Here is a 21,659-nt window from a genome sequence, read left to right as displayed (position 1 = left end):
GCGCCAGGGGGCGCTGCGGGGCCGCGCGCCGGAAGGAGCCGCCGCGACCGCGCGGCGCGTCCCGGCCCCGGCCGCTGATGGCGGCGCCGCCGACGCCGTGTGCCCGAGGCGCTCCCGCCGCTGCCTGAGGCACGCCCGCCGCCCCCGTGCCCGCCGCCATGACCGAGGAGCCGTACGAGAAGTTCCTGGCCCCCGAGGAGCCGTGCCCGCTGCTCTCGCACCAGCACCCGCCGCGGGGCGGCAGCTTGAGCCTGAGCGAGGAGGGCTGCCTGGACGTCAGCGATTTCGGCTGCCAGCTCTCCTCCTGCCACCGCACCGACCCTCTGCACCGCTTCCACTCCAACAGGTCCGCTCAGCGCGTCGGGGCGGCCGGGCCGGGAGATGCTGAGGGGCCGGGGCGGGGTCGGGGCCCGGCCCTGGCCCTGACAGGGCCGCGCATCCTTCCCCCGCTCCTGCCCGGGACCGGCCGGGCATGGCCGGGCTGCGGGCGCCCCGCGTGTCCGCCGCACGCCCTGCCCGCTTACCCTTCCCTTTGGCTTCGTCTGGGTTCGGCTCATCACGTTACAGCTGACGGTGTCAGCTGGGTCGGTTTTTTAAGATGTGTTTTTTAATAGAGTCACAGAATGGTTTCGATTGGAAGGGACCCTAAAGGTCATCTGGTCCCAACTCCCCTGCCCTGGGCAGGCATACCTTCCACTAGCATCGGGTTGCTCCTAGCCTCATTCCGAGTTTCTTAATTTTTGATATTTGAATTTTTAAGGGCTGTAGGCAGCTACATAATGGTGTGTTTATAAGACTTAAAGCCAGGCGTCACAGGGACACCAGGCAGACCTTTAGAGATTCAGAAGGAGGCGGCTTGGTGACTGCACTGACTCCTGCAGAAACATTTCCACCCCATGTTACTAATTAAGGGCAAATTATTCTGCCTGTAATTCTGCATGTAGGAAAGGTCTATTCTAGAAGTGCAAATGCAGCTTTGCAAGGAAATTCCAGTTGTTCATAAAGTCAAAACCACAGTCCTGCTTTCCTAGGAACCTAATTCTGCTAATGCATAGTATTAAGCTTGAACATAGCAGAAGCTTTCTTTGAAAATAATCTGTGAGATTTCAGTATTCAACATACGAGTGTCCAACATTCCTGTTCCAAACTTGTAAGATTATGAGTTACTAGTATTTCTGAGACACAATTATGAAGAGTCAGTTTGTATGAAGTCACGGAAATTGTGCTTTAAAATGTCATTCACAGGGACAGACTCTTAATTATACATTCTTAAATGATTCAGCATGAAGAGCCTTGATCAAGGATGGTACACTTTCATGATATAGTTCTTAAGTCATAAGACATGAGCAGTAAGATATATTCTTAGAATATCTGTAAATAAATATGTGATAGTCACCAAATTTGCATTTACTTAATTTTCTACATTTGTCTTTGTGTTGCCTTCCCAAGTGTGTTGCTCAGGTTTGCTCGTTTTACAAGCCTGGTTTGTTGCCCAGGTATTTCAAGGGGTTTTTTGACTTCTCTGGCAAAGGACATGCCCTGTCTTGTGCTGATTAAGCCAATGCAGATGTGCAGCACAATCCATGGTGTTTGCATAAGGCTTTCTATTTTTTAAAGTTAGGAACAATTTTAATGTAGCTCTCCTTTGTTAATCCAGTTCACCCCAGGGAACACATCAGCCCCCAGCTATGAGAAGGCAAGGCTGACTGCCTGTACCTGGAGCATCTGTGTAGTGTGTTGGTGCTGGAGCCCCTGTACCTCACCCTTGTTTTGATATGTGCGGGAGCTTTGTCCACTGTATCTTCCCTTTCATCATTATTTCATGGATTCTGAAGCTGTATTCATGTTGAGTAATGTGCTGTGGCACCACAGTCTTGTTCTGCTCATTACCAATGGATTGCCCTGCCCAGAAGAGTCTGTACCAGCAAGGCATTGGGTTTGTACCAGCAAGACATCTATAAGGGATGCAGAAAGGGAGGCAGGGCAAGAACTCCTGAATCTGCTACAAGGAAACTTTTGGAAATGTCTTTAGCATTGGGTAAATTCACATCTGGCCAAGTAGAAGTGGAAGTGACTCCCATCAAAAACGTATTTAGCTGGCCTGGTATGCAGCTTAATGAGATTGAGGACCAGCCTTCCTGGTGGTAGGATTGCTCAGCTGGACAGAAGAGTGTTTTTCTAGTTAGCCAGGCTGAAGTGGACAGGCTGATGGAACAGGAGTTGATTATGTGGGTTTGTGTGGTGCATTTTAGAAGCCCTTTTCAGATTGTTTTGGCCATATTGCACTGCTGTGCTGACTCATATTTGTCTCGACCTACTTTTCTCCAGTATGTAAAATAAGTCCAGATATGGAGACTGATTTCATGAGCTTGTTACATTCTGGCTTACTCTCATTAGAGTAAAAAATCTGTTCTGTGAAAACTGAGTTCTCAATAGCTTTCTTTTAACTAGCTTTGTAATGAGGTGAAAAAAGTGTTTAGTTTTGGCATGGTGTCATTTTCACTCAGGTCACTTCCCCATCCTGCACTGTCTCATTCCAATAGCATGTCCAATGTTTTTGACATTTAGAGTTGTGAATAATAGATCCATGATGTGTTTCCTTATTAAGCCTTAATTTTGTGGGGGACTATCAACCTGAAATTTCTTTTTGACTTCTATTCATCCTGAAGTCAAATTGATTAATTACTTAGTTCTCTTTATTCCTGTTTATGTGGAAGTTTAAATATCCCAATATATGGAAAGTTTTATTTTTAGATTAGTGTGTTTTAAAAATCCAACCAGCAGGAAAAAAAGGGCAATTTCCATACTATAGGAGTCGTACCTCTGGGGTAGAAATGGATAATGTATCAAAATAAAGGTGTAATTATATTAACTGTATATGGATTTTTGCCTTGATATTTGTAACACTGTGTTCCCTTTGGTGTTGATCATATACTTAAAAAAATTAAAAATATGATACTCAATTTACATAATTATGAGTTGATTAAAATTAATGTATAATATTACTGAATAGAAAAGTGGTGATACAAGGCTTAAAGGAATTTCTTAGGACACACGGTGCCAAGGTTTGCTGCTCTCTAATTGTGTTGTCTTGTTTTGCAGGTGGAACTTGACATCTTGTGGGACGAGTGTGGCCAGCTCGGAGTGCAGCGAGGAGCTGTTCTCATCGGTGTCAGTGGGGGATCAGGATGATTGTTACTCTCTGCTGGATGACCAGGAGTTCACCTCTTTTGATCTGTTCCCTGAGGGGAGTGTCTGCAGTGATGTCTCCTCTTCCATCAGCACATACTGGGATTGGTCAGACAGCGAGTTTGAGTGGCAGGTAAACTGGTTCCGCTGGAAATGTAAAAGTTTGTGTAGATGATTGATTGCATGCTGGATTTACCTGTAGTTGAAAAGTAATAGAATAGAATATCCTGAGTTGGAAGGGACCCACAAGGATCACTGAGGTCCAGCTCCTGGCCCTGCACAGGACAAGCCCAGGAATTACACCCCGTGTCTGAGAGCCTTGCCCAGATACTCCTTGAGCTCTCTCAGGCTTGGTGGTGTGACCACTGCCCTGGGGAGCCTGTTCCAGTTCCTGACCAGCCTCTGGGGGAAGAGCCTTTTCCTAATACCTAACCTTAACTTTGCCTGACCTGGCATCCTGCTGTTCCCTTGTGTCCTGTCACTGCTCACCAGAGAGGAGAGATCAGTTCCTCCCCTTCCTCTTCCCTTCTTGAGGAAGCTGTAGACAGCTATGAAGTCTCCCCTCAGTCTCCTTTTGAACAAACCAAGTGACCTCAGCACTTGTTTCTTTGTAACTACTGAACATAGGAGCACATATCTGAATCTTGAACAATAGAAAAGGTTTTGTTTCATTGTATTCCAACCTCCTTAATCAAGGAGGAGAGACTGAAAGTCAGCTCTCCAAAGAAGGATGCTTATGTGTTATGGTCAGTTGGTTTTAGGAACTAGTGTGTGTTTCTTGCAGCCATGAGCTGAGACCTTTATTACTGAGGATCTGCCCTGCTAATGAAATTGGTTATAGATATCTGGTCCTATTAAACTTTCTAGGTGATGTGTACAAACTCTTGCTGTAGCTTATTTCTGTCCTGTGTTATTTTCTATGCCAGTAAGAGTACAGAGCTCATTTTGTCTCACCAGAATGGGAAGATGAATGACATCCTTTTCCCTAGACTGTGCTGGATGCAGTCCTTGTTGGGTGTTTCTAGTTTGTGATAGTCTTCCCTGCTCAGCAGTAGCAATTTTTCAAATGTGATATGCATTTTTAATATATTATAGATCTAAATTGACTTTTTATATTAAAAACTTAAATCAATTCTGAATGTGTGTGTAGCTCTGAAATAGGTGATATAGAGCTTCTGAATTTATTTGAAATGCTTTAAAATGTTGTCATGAAGCTTAGTCAGAGCATGTAGAATCTTCTAGGGACGGTACAAGAATTGAAAACTGATTTCAAGAAAGCTCCAATCCCATTCCAGAAGATGCAAGTGAACTTGAGAGAAGTACTGAGATCAGCTTTGAATTTCTGACTGGTTTATTCCAACTGCTGGTCTCAATGTGTGTTTTATCACTGAAGTTACAAGTGTATGTGTATAATACAGCCTGTAGCAACAGCTCAGGTTGGATCCCAAAGATTCAGAGCTTCACTGAGTTGTGACATTTCAATTGCCTGATAAACTTGGCAGTTGTTTTGAAATGATGACATTTCCTATGCCTTAGTTAGCTGTGAGCATGTTTGGTTGGTAACTGGCTTTTTTATTATTCTTTGTTATTTAAAACATACTTTTCTTAAGAGACTTACTTCGTTGGATTTGTAGGATTTTGGAAAGATTTTTTGTAGCTCTTTACAGTGTTATCTGGCAGAATCTAAACACAAGTAATCCAACTGTCCCACTTTAACTGGAAATGCATGCAGGAATCACATATCAGGTATATAAATGAAACTAGCTAAAGTTCTTAGTTGCTTCCAAGCAAATGGCAGTGATTTTAATTGAATTGTCTTGTGTAATTATGGAGTTTGTTAGGAATTAGAGACCTACTTTAAAATGATCTTCCTTAAACTAGATTTATGCTCCAAAATGGGAGGTTTAGATTTAGGTTTGAATTGCAGTGGATAATTTCCACTGATGGAGAAGGGAAATAGTTGAAATGTGACTTCAAGCTACTGTTTTCTTAAACACAAATTCTTAAAAAGAGGATTGATAAGTACTGAATAGTGAGAGTTGAGTTTTCTGCACTTGTTTGTGGGAAGATTCAAGGAAGTATTGCAGGTTTATGAGTAATTAGAGTTTGTTAAAGTACAGAGATAATCAACGCTTTGCTAATTTGATAGTATGTTTTGAATTGTTAATAGGGTTAGAATGATTTACAATCTGCCTACTGTATTCTAAAGCTTTGTTCTTCCTTTTGCATGTTACAAGTTGCCTGGCAGCGACATTACAAGTGGGAGTGATGTGCTTTCTGATGTTATACCGAGTATTCCAAGCTCTCCCTGCCTGCTTCCCAAAAAGAAAAACAAGCATAGGAATCTTGATGAACTTCCATGGAGTGCAATGACAAATGATGAACAGGTGACTTTTTTCCTAAATGAGAACTGCAATGTACAGAAGAACTTCCAATTAAAAGACACAACTTAAAGGCCATCCTATTTGCTGTAGGTGTAAATGCAGACCTGTGCAGTATTCTTTGGTTCTTAAAACTAAACCTTGTCCTTTGGATCTAGAGGAGGCAGTTTAACGCCTACCTAAGTTTTCACCCTAAGTTTTTAAGGATACTCAAGGCTAGAACTTTGATGCTTGTGTTTTATTCTGTCAGTCTTTTACTGTCTTTCATTTAGAATCAATAATACTTCAAAGTGACTTGCTTTTCTTTGGGTCCTAGGTTGAATATATTGAATATTTGAGTCGCAAAGTCAGTACAGAGATGGGCCTTCGAGAGCAACTTGATATTATTAAAATTATTGATCCTACTGCTCAGATCTCACCTACAGATAGTGAATTCATTATTGAATTGAACTGTCTCACAGATGAAAAGCTGAAACAGGTAAGTTAAAGTTTGACGTTTGACTTTAAGGTTTCAGGATCTGATTATATCTTGCAAAATCTTACATACTTGTCATCAATTTTTATGCATAATCATTAGAATAGTAGAGAGAGGCACTAGAGCACAATACTGTCAGTGACAGAAAATAGAGTTCAAAAGTATACTTGTATGTATTAAACCTTGACATAGAACAAGACTGGTTATGTATTCTCACTATGTGTTAAGCCAGAGCTGGTGAGTATATAATGAGTTATGTTGTGGGCCTGGTGCTGCCTATGGCACTGTACTCCACTTCATGACCTTCAGCTAGCCTGAGGGTCTTAATTTGCTCACTGAATGTAAACTAGCATTTAAAACTCCAAAAGATTGGAATTCGCTGGGGAGGACCATAGTTTTCATGTAGAAAGGGATAGAGAATAATACATTTTAAAGATGCTACAAGATGCAAATTATAACCAAGAAGGGTGCCTGGCTGATAGGGTAAATACATTCTACTGTCTTCTCAGTCATTGAATTACTGAGATATGTTGGTGGCAAGAGATACAGTGTCCAAACGAGCTGAGCTCCTCAGTGTTGCACTGATAATAATGAAGATAAAGTTGAAAATGGAAAACATTCACTGCTTTTATGGACTTGGTCCATTTCATATTTCAAGCATTTTGTAAGTGTCATATTAAAGTAGAAAAGTGTTTCTTTATTTACACTCACTTTTGTTTGAGTATACCTAGCAAAGTAAAGGTGTTTGATACATTAAGTAAACAACTTAGTTCAGTTAAACTTGTTTGATATTCCTGCTTTGGTGTTAAAAGAATAACATAGTTACATAGTCACAAACCTGACAGGCCAAAGAGATAAGAATGCCCCAACCCTTGCTACTTATTTTTCTTCCTGCCATTGTAAAATATCACAAATGTTAACTTAGTTAGGTTCTGTGGGTGACTCCAGGTTGCTTGGGATTTAAGGAGTCACAAGAAAATGTTTTAAAAGCCTAACTCAGCTGACTCAATAACTTCATCATTATTAATAGGCAGATTGTGGTTTCTCCATGAAAAGGAGTATCTCAGTTCAGCATTTATCAAGCTATAGTAATTTTGCTGCCTCTGTTCTAAAGGTGAGAAATTATATCAAGGAACACGGGCCTCGCCAGCGGTCTGCAAGGGAGAGCTGGAAGAGGAGCAGCTACAGCTGTGCAAGTACCAGTGGTGTGAGTGGTGCCAGTGCCAGCAGCAGCAGTGCCAGCATGGTCAGCTCAGCAAGCAGCAGTGGCTCCAGTGTTGCCAACTCTGCTTCAAACTCCAGTGCCAACATGAGTCGAGCACACAGCGACAGCAATTTGTCCACAAGTGCTGCAGAAAGAATCCGGGATTCCAAAGTAAAGTTTCTAGTTATGTGTATCTGTATTAATTAAGCTGTCTTAACTCTTAAACCTTGCTTATGGGATCTTACCTGTGATGCTTGTCCTGAAGGAGTTATTTAGCTATATCAGCGATCAAAAGGAGTTTAAACTTGTGCTCTCCCCATCACTTCTAACTGAGAAAGCCTGATGTTTGTATGTAGTAGATATTCTGATTCCTTTTGTTTAGGATAATTTGAGTGGGCTTGAATAAGGGCTTATGCATCTAGCTTAATTAAAAAATTGTTTAAGAATGATCTCCCTAATCTAAGCATCATTTCTGGACAGTAGACACACCCTTGACTGTTTTTGTTTTTTTCTCAACTAGAAGTTTCATCAGTGAAATGAGCATTCTTTATCTTTTTGATGAATTAATCTTTTTGGATCTTCATTATTCTTGGAGCATGTCTCATGAGGTTCCTTGGTGAGAAGGTCCCTCTGAAGCATGTTGCATTTAAAGTAGTACTGTGGGACTCCTTCTGTCCCCATAATTTTAATTTCAAGTGTGAAGGAGAGAAGCAGTTCTTGCTCTTCAGCATCTTTGGTTTGTTAATGTAAGATTGTAACATTTCTCCAGCAATAAAGATTCCTCCAATCAAAGACTTAACTATGCAACATCACAGTGTAATGTTGTGGCTCATAATTCAGTTGTGGTAAATAATCTTGATATTTTAATATTAGGTATGATTTTGTATGTATGTTTACACCACCTCTGAGAATTCGCATTCGTTATTTTTCAGAGCAGATGTTATTTTAGCTGTTAATTTATATTTGCCAGCTTTAGAGATGCTTTTTTCTAATTCACAGAACAAAATCTTATGTTTTGTCCCTTCTGTATTTTGACAGAAACGTTCCAAGCAACGGAAACTCCAGCAAAAGGCCTTACGGAAGAGACAGCTGAAAGAACAAAGACAAGCTCGTAAGGAAAGACTGAGTGGATTATTTCTTAACGAAGAAGTGCTGTCTTTAAAAGTGACTGAGGAGGACCATGAAGGAGATGTGGATGTTTTAATGTGACAGGGGTGAATTTATCAGTGTTCTTTCTAAGCCTTAAATGTATTATCCTTATTGTTTACATATATTTCTTGACCAAATTTTGATTAGTATTAACAATACAAACCAGATTCTTCTCAAGTGTAATTTTGCTAAGAAGGTTTAAGTATTGAGTAACTTCAGCTTTTTGAGACTAATTTTGCAACAAAGAATTCAGAAACTTACCTGTCTTCTGAAAAGCTGCTGAATAGATATGATTTTAAGGAAATTTGAACTTGGCTAACATGCTAACTTACTTGCATGTAAGTCTAGGGGTGCTTTTGGATGACACAAAGCATGCATTACTATGCTTCAGCTTTTTTAGGTTTCTTTCCAACTTAGAGTTAGAATTACACTTGACTTTTTCTGTGTTCCTTTCCCGTTATTAGGAAGATTGTTTAGCATGAGGAAAAATCTTTTGCCTTGTGGGGCTTCAGCCTTGCTCTTGATTTGTACAAAATCAAAGTACTGTTGATACTTTTCTAAAAGTTGTAATTTGATTCAAAATTACACAGAAAACAAGAAGCAGGACATCTAATGCAGAGAATCTGTAATACAAATGCTACTTAATAATGTAGTTCTTAGGAACCAACTAAAATTTTAAAAACACCTCTCAAAATAATTGCAGACTTAGTGTTCAGAAGGTTATTTTGCTGCTCAGTATCTTCTGATTGTTACTAATGGACCAGTAAATCCGTAGTATTTCTGTGAAAAAAATTCCAATAAGAACACATTTATGCATTGAAAATACATTAACCTGCAGTTAAGTTTTCTAGGACACTACTTAAAATATTAAAAAACACTACTGGAAACAGAAGTGCAAACGAGTGACACACAACTTCAGTGGTTTTCTTCCCCAGAAGCATATCTAAATAGTTTCATGTTGTTGACAGGAGAACTTAATTAATGCAGCTGTACTTTTTAAATTTATGTTTAGCTGAGGTTGTCTTCTGTGTGGCTTTTGTTACACCATGACATTGTATCAGAATTCTCCTTTTGTTGTCTATCTGCTTTTGAAATTTCTCATTGTAAGAAAATGATATAAAATTGTGGCTTTCAGGTAGGGAGGTAGTAGTAGTTTCTACCTGTTTCTTAATTCTGACAATCTTTAAGCTGATTTTAGTCTTTATCTTGGAACTACTTTTATAGAACTTCGTGCCGTGGCTGAGATAAAAATGGTAGTTTCTAAATTTTAATGTGAAATTAAAAAAACTATGAAAGTATTTTTGAGTTCTGAATTTAGGAAATAATTTGTTATTATGTTGATGCTTCATTACAGTAATTTTGCTCTTGAATTAAGGAGTTTGACAGTTTAGTGTGGCCACAGGTGTCTGTAATTGCAGGATATAGCCCAGTCCTGCAGAATGCATGATCAGCTTTAGGACTACTGACATTAATGTTCCACATCCTGCCCAGACTTATTAGCCCTGACAGTTGAACTATTTTTCTTTCAGAAGTGGCATTCCTTTTAGCCTCAGAAAAAACTGACCAGTAAAATATCTGAACAACGACCTCTGAAAGGGTTTTGGTGAGAAATAAATGAGGTCCATAGTCAAACTAATATATTTGAACTTACTGCTGCTCTACAACAGATCCCCAGGCTTGGCCGTTGACTAATAGCCAGGTAATGCCATTTTAAGCTCATATTAGCTATCCCATATTGCCAGCTATTTGTCCATTAACCACAAGTGTCTTGTGACCTGCCAGTATTTGCTTGTACTGTGCTGTTGCTGGTTGATGCCTCCTTCCTGTATAGTCAATACTGAAAACTTCTTAACACGATACACTATACTGAGAATTTAGATTGACTTAAATCTGGAGCTTCTTTTAAGTAGCTTGTATGGAAGATAAAATTGAATTTCTATCAGTTTGGCTAATTTCAGGGTGCTGTTGTTAAACTCTTCCACTGTAATGGATGAATTCATCATTAAATACTTCACTATGTGTACACTGTCACAGTTCAGTACAACTTTTATTTTTTGCAGTGACTTTGAAATGTGATTGATTTTTTTTTTCTGAAGAAAAATGCACAGTTTGTATTATAGAGAATTGAAACTATGAAGTGAATTGTAAGAAAGGTGCAATATCTCAGTGTGGTGGAGCATGAAAGTGTGTCACTTTATTCTGTTTCAGCAGTTATTCAGAGTTTAAAATACCTCAGGGTTTTGTTGAGAGAAGACCTCATCATTTTGGTGAGGTACATTTCATTCTGGTCACCTGTCTACTAGCTTCCAGAGATCATGAAGTGAGGGAGGATAGTATTCCCATCATAGTGCTAGCATGCGAGTATGAATTATTCTAAGTGATTAGATGGGTCCAATTTTTCATCTATAACTTTGGACAAAAAGGTCCTGGGTGCCAGAATAGCTGATTGTGCTGTGTTGTCTCCAGCAGGTACTTCAGTCATGTGTGTGACGGTTAAAATGATAGAAGAGAGTGGATTTCCAGGGATTCCATGCTAATAATTTGTAACTCTGTGATCTCATAGATCCAGGATGCTCATAAGAATACAAAGAATACAAAACTGTGAATGTTCTGGTAAGAATGCAGAATAACATCTTGCTTACCTTGAATGTTCTTTGCCAAGTACTCAGAGACATAATGATGTCTTTTCCTGATCTCAGAGAATCAGACCTGAAGTGACTGTGGGATTCAAGAGCTCTCACATACTTCTACACATTTGGGTTTTTTTCCCTTTTACTTTCTCATCCTCTAGTTCCAGTGACATAGTCATTTTGTGATGGGGGGAGGTTTTTTGTCAGATTCATGTTTTTCTCTGCAGCACGCTCAGTGCTTACTCAGGAAGACCCCATCTATGGTGGTTTTAAGAGACATGTAAATTGTGGCACTTAGACACAGTTCAGTGGTGGGCTTAGCAGAGTTAGATTTAGGGTTGGACTTGGTGATCTTAAAAGGACTTTTCCAATCTAAATCTGTGAATTTCTGTGAAATGCCTGTGGTATTAGTCAAACAGTTGGAAGGTCAGTGGAATCTGGTCTTGCTGATTTAAGTTTTGGCCATTGTAGCTACAGGTATAGCTACTGGGTTCTGATGAAGAAGAGTAACAGACCACTAAAAGAATGCATCCTTACTGTGGTTTTTTTTTCTTAAAAAAATAACTCAAATCCTTTCTTTTTATTAATAGAGAAAAAATGTCAAGCTTAAAAGCAACACAGAGACACACAGGAAAAAGCTCAGTTACATGGCTTCATGATACTGAAATTGTGTCTGTAGGAACTTTGTACCCACTGCAATGTGAATATAATCAATTTACACCTGTAACAATAACAGTTTGCTTCCATGGTAACTTTTTCTCTAAAAAGGCTTAGAAGGAGCACTGAAAGTTTCATTGCAATAAGACTGTAAACAAAAGGGAGCATTACTTTCTAATATGATTTTAAATATGAGGAAGAAAGCTGCCTGACAAACTTGGCTGATTTCTGTGTATCAAATGTCATAATTTGTTTTAAAATACCTATTTTTTTTAATCTGGGAAGCTGATAAAAAGGTGGTTACAATGTGCTCAGTATGGGGTGCTTACTGGGAAGAGCAGGAAAAGTCTTTGCAAGACTTTCCTGGGCTCAAATTTTAGTTCTCTTCTTGTGGTTTGAAACCTGTGAAGATTGTTCTCTGGGGAGAAAACAAACCAACCAACCTGCTTGAACTTACTTACATACATTTACATCAGAGTTCATATGCAACAGAGAAACATAAGAATGGCAATATTTAGTATTCATCTATGCTGAATGGCCTGAAGCCATTTCTTTTCTCCTAACACTTTTCAACTTTGAAATCTGTTGATGCATTGGTCTATAAATATTAATGAACTTGACTGTTTTGGGAGCCTTTAAAGTTCATTAATATGAGACAGATTTTCATGGCAAATGTTGTTAGATTTATTGGTTTAATGTTCTTAAGCTTACTGATCTTGCAATTCTTGGGCACAGAAAGGTCAACAATTGTCCGTTTAAGGGTTGCAAAGATTAGTTTATTAACCTATCAAGGGCAAATCTAAGTAATACTCAAAGCTTGTCTATTTTGACTATTAACTCTGATGAATCATATTTGCATTCTCTCTTATCTGGCTAACTTTAAAACATTTCCAAATGACAATTAAATTCTTCAATGTAAAAAAAAGTAATTGTAATATTGAAGCCTTGAATATAGTTAATAACCAAAGCAAGGGGAAGTTGGGGAGGGTTGATTTTTTTTTCTTTTTTTTTTTTTTCTTTTCATTGGGGGGGAGAGATTAGAGTATATGGTATTGCTTAAATTGAAGGGTTTTTTCCCCCAGGTTCTCTGCTAATTGTATTGCTAAAATGCACTTTTGTATAGAAAACCATTCTCTGTACATTCTGTATCTACACAATGTTTATAGAGATTTTTCTGAAGTTGTGAAGGATATACTGAAAGCTCTGATGCTGTTGAATTCAAGTTTTCATTGTATTTGAAAATAGTTATGTGCATATTGAAGTACAGGTTGGAATTAAAAATAATGATATAGCAAAGATATTCTTATGAAATGATGTGCTTTCTTCTTCAGAGCAGGGGGATTTATATACAGGACCTGTGGAGTCACTCTTCAGGCAGAAAATACAAATAAGGTGTCACATCTTAACTATTCTTCATGGCAGAGCAAACTGTTCCCCCTTAGCTAAAGGCATTTGTTAACCACAAAATCTGACAAGAATTGTTTCATAGGGAAGTAATTAATTGTTGTGAATTGTGTAACCCAAGTCATGTACTTAAAGCTGTCTGTCCTTTGTTTTGATTCCTGTGCCAGAGGTATTTTTTATATATATGCTCAACCCCAGCAAGGACACGGCAGTATATGAATAGGCAGGAGTGAGGACACTTGTCAGCTTGTGTAAGTTGTTCTCTGAACAAAATTTGCCTTCTGTAATACTGAAGTTTGAAGTGTAATATTGCAAAAACTCTTTTTTCCTCTTGGAATCCAATAAAAAAGTCCTGGAAACCTGAGGACAGGATAGCTGGCATAGGGATGTATTCCTCAGCATGCAGAAAGTTCCTGCAGCATCTCAGGGATCTAAAATTGTCTTGTTTGTCATGCCTATGGCTCATCAAATACTTTTGGGAGTTCATTCTCATCAAACATTGACAGAAGTTAAAACTGACCAAATGTTGCTATCCCAGTTTCTGTTGGTGTCAAGGGATGGAGAAGGACAGGGTGAAAAATGCTGCATATCACAGCAAGTCTTGTCAAACTTTGAGAGATCTTTAATTGTTGTCAACAGAACTGTGGAAGCTCTTGTTCTTGTGGTGCTATGCCTTCACCTGAGCAGCCTGCTTGTCTGTTTTTTGTTTTCACCCAAAGGTGAGTAACAGTGTGGAATGTTTTGCAACAGAAACCAAACTGCAATGTTTCCAAGGACCTTGACCATTGGGATGTTTGCTTGTAAAGGCTGGTGCTTCCTTGGATACCACCCAGAAGCTGCAGGGAAGCTGATGCTTACATTTGTGATTCCCAGGAGCATTCCCAGTGTGTCCTGTTGCAGCAGTTCATTATCAAGGTACTGGCTGCATGTGTGAGTCTGATCTGCTGACAAACAGCTGCCTGTCACCAGGCTTACATGGGCACAACCACTGAGGTTATAAATCTCTTGTTAGCCATCCTTAAGCATTTCTTCATTTCTCTCTCAAGTGAAGCTAGTTTCATTGCATTGAGAAAGTCTCATTTGATGGCCAAACACTGTTGAGGCACACGCAGAATCAAGATTTCCACACTGGCAAAAGTAATTGTATAAGCTTGCATTACTTAATTGACAGGGAAAGGTGACATTGGCTATGGGTTTACTGTCCTCAACCCACTCTTATTATATGAGCCTGAACTGTACACTTCATCCAAACATTTCCCACTATAAAACTGTTTACATTTTGGTTTCCTGAGAACCTTTATATGTGTTCCTAAAGATCCTATGTCCTACAGGGTAGAAAACTTTTAACTTCCTTCTAGAACATTAATCCATTGTAAATAGTTTCTCTAGTGCTGAAATCAAATTTAAATTCAAATCCACATTTTTGTTCTGAAATCTCATTTCATGCTCTTTTTTCCATGCTGCAGTGACTTACAGCTGGCAGCATCACTAGTGTAAGAACCTATTTCTGATAATTCCTGAAGCTAAAGCATGATAATTAATCCTTGTGTTAGAATCATTCTGATCCTACTTCAGTGGAAGCGACTGGAGTATTGCTACAAAGTTTCTCGAAGGAGGAGGATTTATTGCAGCAGCTGATGCTGGAGTGTGAGAGCGCTGTGCTGTTTGTCACAGCAGGCACCTCGACCTGGCTGTTGTCACCAGGGGGAGCGCTGTGATCATTTACTGGATTTTAAACTGCACCTGCCAACCTCGCTTGGCTACAAATGCTTTCCTTTATTCTGTTACGTCCTGTTACAAGATGTTAGGGGGATTTGCCTCTCCTCTTAATGCTGTTTTTGAAGTAGGGATCTGTCTGTTAAGGGTTAGATTAACAATAATAACATTTTCAATGACTAAGGGAAAAGTTAGCTTTTTCTCTTCATGGTGATTGCTAATTCCTGCCTGTTCCTGCTTAGTGCGACCGAAAGCTGGAAGTACACTCCAGTTTAGTGTTATGTATGCACTGCATTGCTGTTTAAATTTCCTCATTTCTGTTTTGAATTCAGACTTCCTCACTGAGGCTGAGAATTTTGCAGTTGAAAATACTAGGTGATGATAGAAAACAAGCAGCCTGCTTATAATGTGCTGAGTCTCATGATGTACATAGCTGCCTGCCCCTGGGAGGCAGCACAGAAAAGATGTAGCTTGACTGGCTTTATTTTTTAAAAAATAATAACCTCTGGATTGGGCTTCCTTTGGAGCAAAGGAAGATGCTGCTTCAAAGGGAGCTGTTCTATAGTGTTTCTTTTTCTCTCTTTGCTTGTCTGATGGTTATTGCCATCTTTCAGAAAGCTTACTAACATATATAACTGCAGAGAACATGTGAGGAGTTCTTCCTGGTATCTTGGGTTCATTCTTGGAAGTCAAGCTTTTGATGGGTCTGTGCAGAGCAAGGAAGGCTTTGAGCACTTCTTTGTGATTGCAGAGCCATCCTCTGTTGTCAGTAGCTGTCAGAAAAACAGTAGCAGATTCTGAAGTTTTTAACTCAGGATATTTCCAGAAGGGAAAATGTGTGTCCAAATAATCTTCAAAGGAGGGAATAAAGTTTTAAATTATAATCAGTTTTTAAATTATAATCACAGTAAAAATGTCTACATAGCTTGTTTTTCTTGGCACCTAGTTCCTGTATATCCTTGCTGAGAATAGTAAGCTGTGAGTACAACATGGCAGTTCATTGCAGGAGTTGCTGAAATCATAGTTTTAATTCATTATAGGCCATCCTTCTTATTTAGGTATTTCTCATTTCATGGTATTAGTTTCCTTTCATAGTTGTTTAAAAGTTGATTTAGTCCTTGCTTTCTTGGTTCAGTGAAATAAATAATTAGTCACAGGGTTTTGTTTTACTTTCTGTTGTGCCTAGTAGGAGCACATTAGTTCATTTTAATAGCTGGTTAATTTTGAGATATGGACAGGATGTAAACATAGTCTAAATAATTTTGTAGGTTTCATGTCTCCTGCATTCCAGAGATATTTAAAGATGCAATGTACCAGTTATGATCTTGAGGAGCCCTGCAAGTACATAAGAACTGTGGTGCTGGGCATGTGCTTTGAGCAATAAATGCTCCTCATGCAGGGCAGGCCTGTGCATGTCCAGAGATTTTGTTCTTGATCTTGTTCCAAAGCCAGAGCAGAGTGGTGTGTTCACTTCCTGGCTGGTGCTTTCTGGCAAGAGCAGTGTGAGCTGCTTAGTGGTTACTATACATTCTTTTTGCTTAGGATCTCACAACTCCTGGCTGGTTCTACTTGGCAACTCTTTGCTCTTCTAGAACATAGACTGGTTTGGGGACCTCTGTATCCCATTTCTTTGTTGCTGCTGAACAAAACAGAAACATTGTGTGTTAGGAAGGTCTGAAAACTTGTCATTATGGTGCTAAGTGACTTTCACCACACACTCAGATGTATGTTTATAATATTCAACTAATTACTCCCTGCTGAAAGTATAATTGAACATTGAAGTTCATCAAATTGTCCTGTATTTATTTCATGTTCTTTAAATCACATTTCATATTTAGCCAGCTCTGCTTTGGGATAGTCCCTCTCAGGTAGCACAGGGGACCAGGGCCTGTCATGTGTAGGATTGGTACAACCTTTTACTCTTGGTAGATGGAAATGATCACTTCAGTGACAATTTATATTGACTAGTTCTGTAGGCAGATAAAAAAATGCATGAGTTTATATGAGTATTTAATTTTATTAAATTCAAGGTGAGGGGAAAACCAGTATGGTGCTAGGAAGCCTTTATGAAATGAGAGAGAATATATTTTCTGCTTAATTTTTAAATAAGGTGAGTTTATTTACCGAATAGAAAGTATTCACAATGTGTGTTTGACTTACAAACATGTTGCTCCTTAAATGCATGCACTTCCTCCTGAAACAATTTAGGTAATAAAACTGTTTGTAGAAGTTACAAATGTTAGCCAAGCAAAAATGAAGCAGTCTAAAATCTTAGCACAAACCCATTTGTGGACTGATAAACCCATTTGTAGACTGATAAAATGAGTGTAATTTATGGTCAAGATACCTTATTGGCATATGTATTAAAGTTTGGGGATATGTCTATTTTTCTTAGTATTGCATTAGCTGTAATTTCTATGTAATGCTTCAATTCATTTATATATTTGCACACCAGACTGTCAGATAAAAAAGTGCCAAAATGTGTATAAGGAGGTCATCACTTTAGCTTAATTGCACACAAATTTCCTGCAGACTCTGATGCTTAAGACCAATAATGAGACTGCTACAGCTAGAATAAACGCATTAGCCTATAAATTTAGAGCTTCTACCTGCTTTGTGAAGGGAGAATCATCTCTAAATGAGCCTAGTAACATGGATTTGTGATTAATCATTTTACTTGGTGACTCATCTATGATCACAGTACAACAAAAATGTCATGTTTGCTTAGTGGTATTAGCACAATTTATCTTCTCTACGTTCAGAGAATTGCCTCGTTGTCAGTGTGGGACTGGGAATACAGCTGAGGAGTACTTTTGTTAAAGGACTTCTGATGTCACTTTATCTAAAGCAGAGTATAAACAAACAAACAAATATTTTATTACTGTTCCCTTCCTTGAAATTTAATTATTCTACTTGGTCAGACCAAACCATTTACAGTAATGATCTTGAATCTGTAAAACAAAACTAATTTATCCTTGTAAAGTGATATAATTTGTCTCTGAATTTTTATTTTATCCCTGCAAGTTAACTCTGTTTTTGAGACAATTTTGCTTTCCTTGTTGCAGAGTAAACTGTGCTCATTACTAGAATGCTCAGAGCCCATGGACTTCTGGATGTCATGTTTGCATAGGTGTTCTCTAACCCAGTCTTTCTTGACCAAGGGAAAGTCTCCCAACATTCTTCCACCCTGGTTTCCTGAGTCAGAGATTCCCAAAGGTTGGTTTTGTCAGTGAAGACAATGTGAAGGTGATAAAATGGTTCACTTTGAATATCAAAACTGAGAAAGAAAAAAGCCAACCCAACACCCTCAGAGGAAACTTTGGTTTAAAGAGCAAAATGTACAATCATAAGTTTTGGTGAGAATGAAGAATTCATACCTGCCCTGTATTGCCTGCTCAGTGTCTAAAAAGTCCAAATTAAATCTCTGCACTAGGAATTAGGTTTAAAAAAGTAATTAATGTTTGTATGCATAAATATGGCTGGTTTCTGATTATGCATTTACAGGTTCAGGGTTTCTTGTGTCTGTGGAAGCTGAAAGTTATCTTTAAAGGAAGAGACACAGTCCTGCAATTTCACAATGGCATTGGTGAAGCTTTAATAAAAACACTACCTACAGTGAATGCTTGCAAGCTTGGATAATACATCTGGAGAAGGGCATATCCATATGATAAAAGCTGAATTTAAAGAAGAACAAGGGGCTTGTTGCTACTCCCATGATAGTGTTGGTTTTTTCCTTCACCTTTACAACTGAGCCTGCTGCCTCTGTGCTGTTCAGTGATGATCGATGTGAACATGCTGGAACTGTTTACATGAAGTGAGCTGAATCATTCAACCTAGTATTCATTTGTTTGACTAAAGCCTCTTTAGAGCCACTTGTGATCTGATGACTAACGTGGCACAAAGATGCTAATGCTCAGTGTATACATAAATCATTAACTACTTAATTTGGATTTGGATACCTGAGGCAACAAAATGCTCCATGGAGAAACAGCTATATTTATCTCTCTCCATCCTGAACCACCTGTCTCCAGAGACTTGGAATGCATTAGAAAAATTAATGTAGTGACTGAACTAAATCCAGATCCTCTGTTCCAGAAGAAAGCAGCATTTTTTGTAACTGGAAAAGCATGAAAGTCTAGGAACTGTTCAGCTGAGGCAACAAAAATTAACTTGAGCAGAACTACCAGAAAAAAAGTAAGAACTGAGAAGAATCTGAACCCAGCTATAATTTTTTTAAAAAATATTTTTGGAGGTGGTCTAGGTAAGAGTGTTAGTGTAAGAGAAAAAGGAGTTTTGGTCCCTCTTTAACTCTACAGAATAGAATTTGAAGTCTCACTCCAGAGTGAGACTTGAAAGCTCCACTTCAGCAGTATTTTAGCCCATTCCTGAAGACATACGTAACTATATTTCTTTAGTGAAGTGTTTTGGCACTGATGGGGAAAGTGTATCTTCCAAACTGATTAAAACTCACTTGATGGATGCACATGATGTGAACAATTTTCTGCCACTGAGGTTCCTCTTCTTGTCACTCTTGTCTTGTTCCTTCCCCCTGGTTAGTAAATGAACTATGTCCCCTGACTAAAATACCATAAAGAATATTATTGATAATGGAGCCCAATGGAACATGCGACTGTGCTGCTGCAAGTCACTAAGCTGCAAACTTCATAAAGGGAAATTTTGAGACTAGTTGTATTTTTAGATATAAATTGCCTATGAGAGACATTTCATAATGATGTCAGTGAAAGAATTCCATTCTCTGAAGATTTTGTTTTTCTTGTGTTACTTAAGCAGGTTAGATGCTTGCATCTAAGTATGCCTAGGGCAGCAAAGCTGCTTCTGTACCAAAGCAAGTTGATTCTGTGTTCATTCCTGTAGGTCCAAGACATTTTACTGCCCAGTTCCTAAGGAGGAAAACACAATGCTCTGAGCTAACCTGGGTTGTGACACATGTTGAAAGGGAAGCAGGACCTTCCAGTATTCTTCCTGACTTAGTTTTGCGTGTTCTTTAATGCTACACCACTACCAGATTGGACCTATTTTCTTCATCTGGCTTGTTAATTTGATCCTCTTGTGTAAAAGTATGGTAAATGAGAATCTACTGGCATGATGTTTTTTTTTTTTTTTGTTTTTTTTTTTTTTTTTAGTTTGAGCCATGTTGTCACTCTGTGTTGTTAATGCTGAGTGTGAGTGTTTTCAGGAACAAGGATTTTGTTTGCTATTTCAATGGAATGTTGTTTCCCCGAATAGAAGACTCAGCCCACCAAATCTGAGTGTTAGAAAGATTTTTTATTTAGTAAAGCAGACATTAAAAAAATTATTTTGTTTTTAACACCAGGTGGCCTCACTTACTCCTAGAGAATCATTACTTAAATATTTAAGGCAGATTCTCTCAAAGGGCTTGATATGTCCTAGTTAAAATGTTTGCTTCAACTTTAAATATACAACATCTAAACTCTACTCCTCTAGAACTTTATGGTACTATAAGTTTGGAAAAGTGATATGCAAATAAAAGAAGTGTTGGAGGGCAAATAGGAATTATCACATGCTTCAGAGAAGTCAAAATCACTTCAATTTAAGGATTTTACCAATATGCTTTTATTTAGCTTAAAAGCTGGAATGTCAAGTTTAAAGGGGGGGCAAGTCAGTATTCTCACAAGGACTTGCTTTACTTTATGATATAAAACTTGGAGATTACTTGTCAGCTACATTAGTTTTTAAAGTCTGTTTTTACAGTGAATAATATGTACACTTTAGAAGAAATAGTTCTTCTCCAGAGATAGCATTTTAATTCTATTTCAAATATTGAGTGAAGAAAGCTCCAAAGAATGTACAATAGTACAATAAACCTTTCCTGTGTTCAGGACTGTAATATAAGGGGTGTTTTTTCAGTTTTTTTAAAGTTGCTAATAGCAACTTATGTGGCGAACATAAGTGCAGCAATTTAAAAGGACACTGTGGTAATGTGAATTTCTTCAAGTAGTTAAATACTAATGTCTTTCACCACATCAATGTCATCTCTGCTCCCAGTCAAAAAGCTAAGGACAAATGAACTTAGTATTTCCATTTGCTTTTCTGAATTGAAAGGTTTTCAGAAAACTGACAATAGCCAGTCTAGTCTGTAATTTTAACTTGATTTATTTGAATTAGTGAAATCTTCAGTAAATGCATCTGGGTACACTTCTTAAATATTTCCCCAGAAAGATTAAAGCTGTGTTTACTTTAACTCCACTAGCACTCACAGACTTTTAATTGCAGTGCCTGACAAACTCCTCAAGAAAGGAGATGTGAAGAAAGAGGAAGAGAAGGTCACTCGTGTAGAGAGTTGTTGCCCTGAGTGGGAGCACTGACTGCCACGCTCCACCTGCTCATCTGAATGCCAGGCAAGTGTGTTTGTGTGGTGGGAAGTGTAGCTGAGTAATTTACACTACAGGTTTCTTTTGTACGTATTGATCAGGAAGAGTATTTGTGTTCTTCTGAAGAACTTGCCCTTCTGTGTGGTGCTCCTAGCTACTTGCTGCGTCTTTGTGCACCTAAGAGTGGCTGCAGTCATGTCCTCCATCTTATTCTGTGTTTGGGGGGACTGGTTAATAGAAAAATGTTTAAAGCAAAATGTCAAATGGGAGTCCCATGTCTAGTGTCAATGCAGAGCAGACCCGTCAGAAGAACTTGGCAATAAAATTGAGTAATTGCAATGTACATCCTTGAGGTGGAGTTCTACCCATGTTAAAATCAATGTCAACAGTTCAGTTGATTTTAGCCTTGGGTTTATTTGCTCTTTGCTGCTGGTAACCATGGTATGGCATGCACAGTTCTTAAAGAAGAATATGTGCTGTTGTCTTAGCTTGAGACTTTAT

General features: G+C 38.7%; 1 protein-coding gene across 1 annotated transcript; it reads left to right on the top strand.

The window, feature by feature from the left end:
* Nucleotides 1-77: 77 nt before the first annotated feature.
* On the top strand, nucleotides 78-8,458 carry FAM199X (family with sequence similarity 199, X-linked). The gene is given in 6 exon segments (XM_062503090.1): nucleotides 78-346; nucleotides 3,103-3,322; nucleotides 5,427-5,576; nucleotides 5,887-6,048; nucleotides 7,160-7,420; nucleotides 8,288-8,458. Coding segments are annotated over 6 exon segments (1,233 nt in total).
* The last annotated feature ends 13,201 nt before the right edge of the window (nucleotides 8,459-21,659 follow it).

This window comes from Cinclus cinclus, chromosome 15 (assembly GCF_963662255.1).
Source record: "Cinclus cinclus chromosome 15, bCinCin1.1, whole genome shotgun sequence".
Classification (NCBI taxonomy): Eukaryota; Metazoa; Chordata; class Aves; order Passeriformes; family Cinclidae; genus Cinclus; species Cinclus cinclus.
The sequence above is the reverse complement of the archived record's forward strand: the minus strand, read 5'-3'. Positions and strand labels throughout refer to the sequence as shown.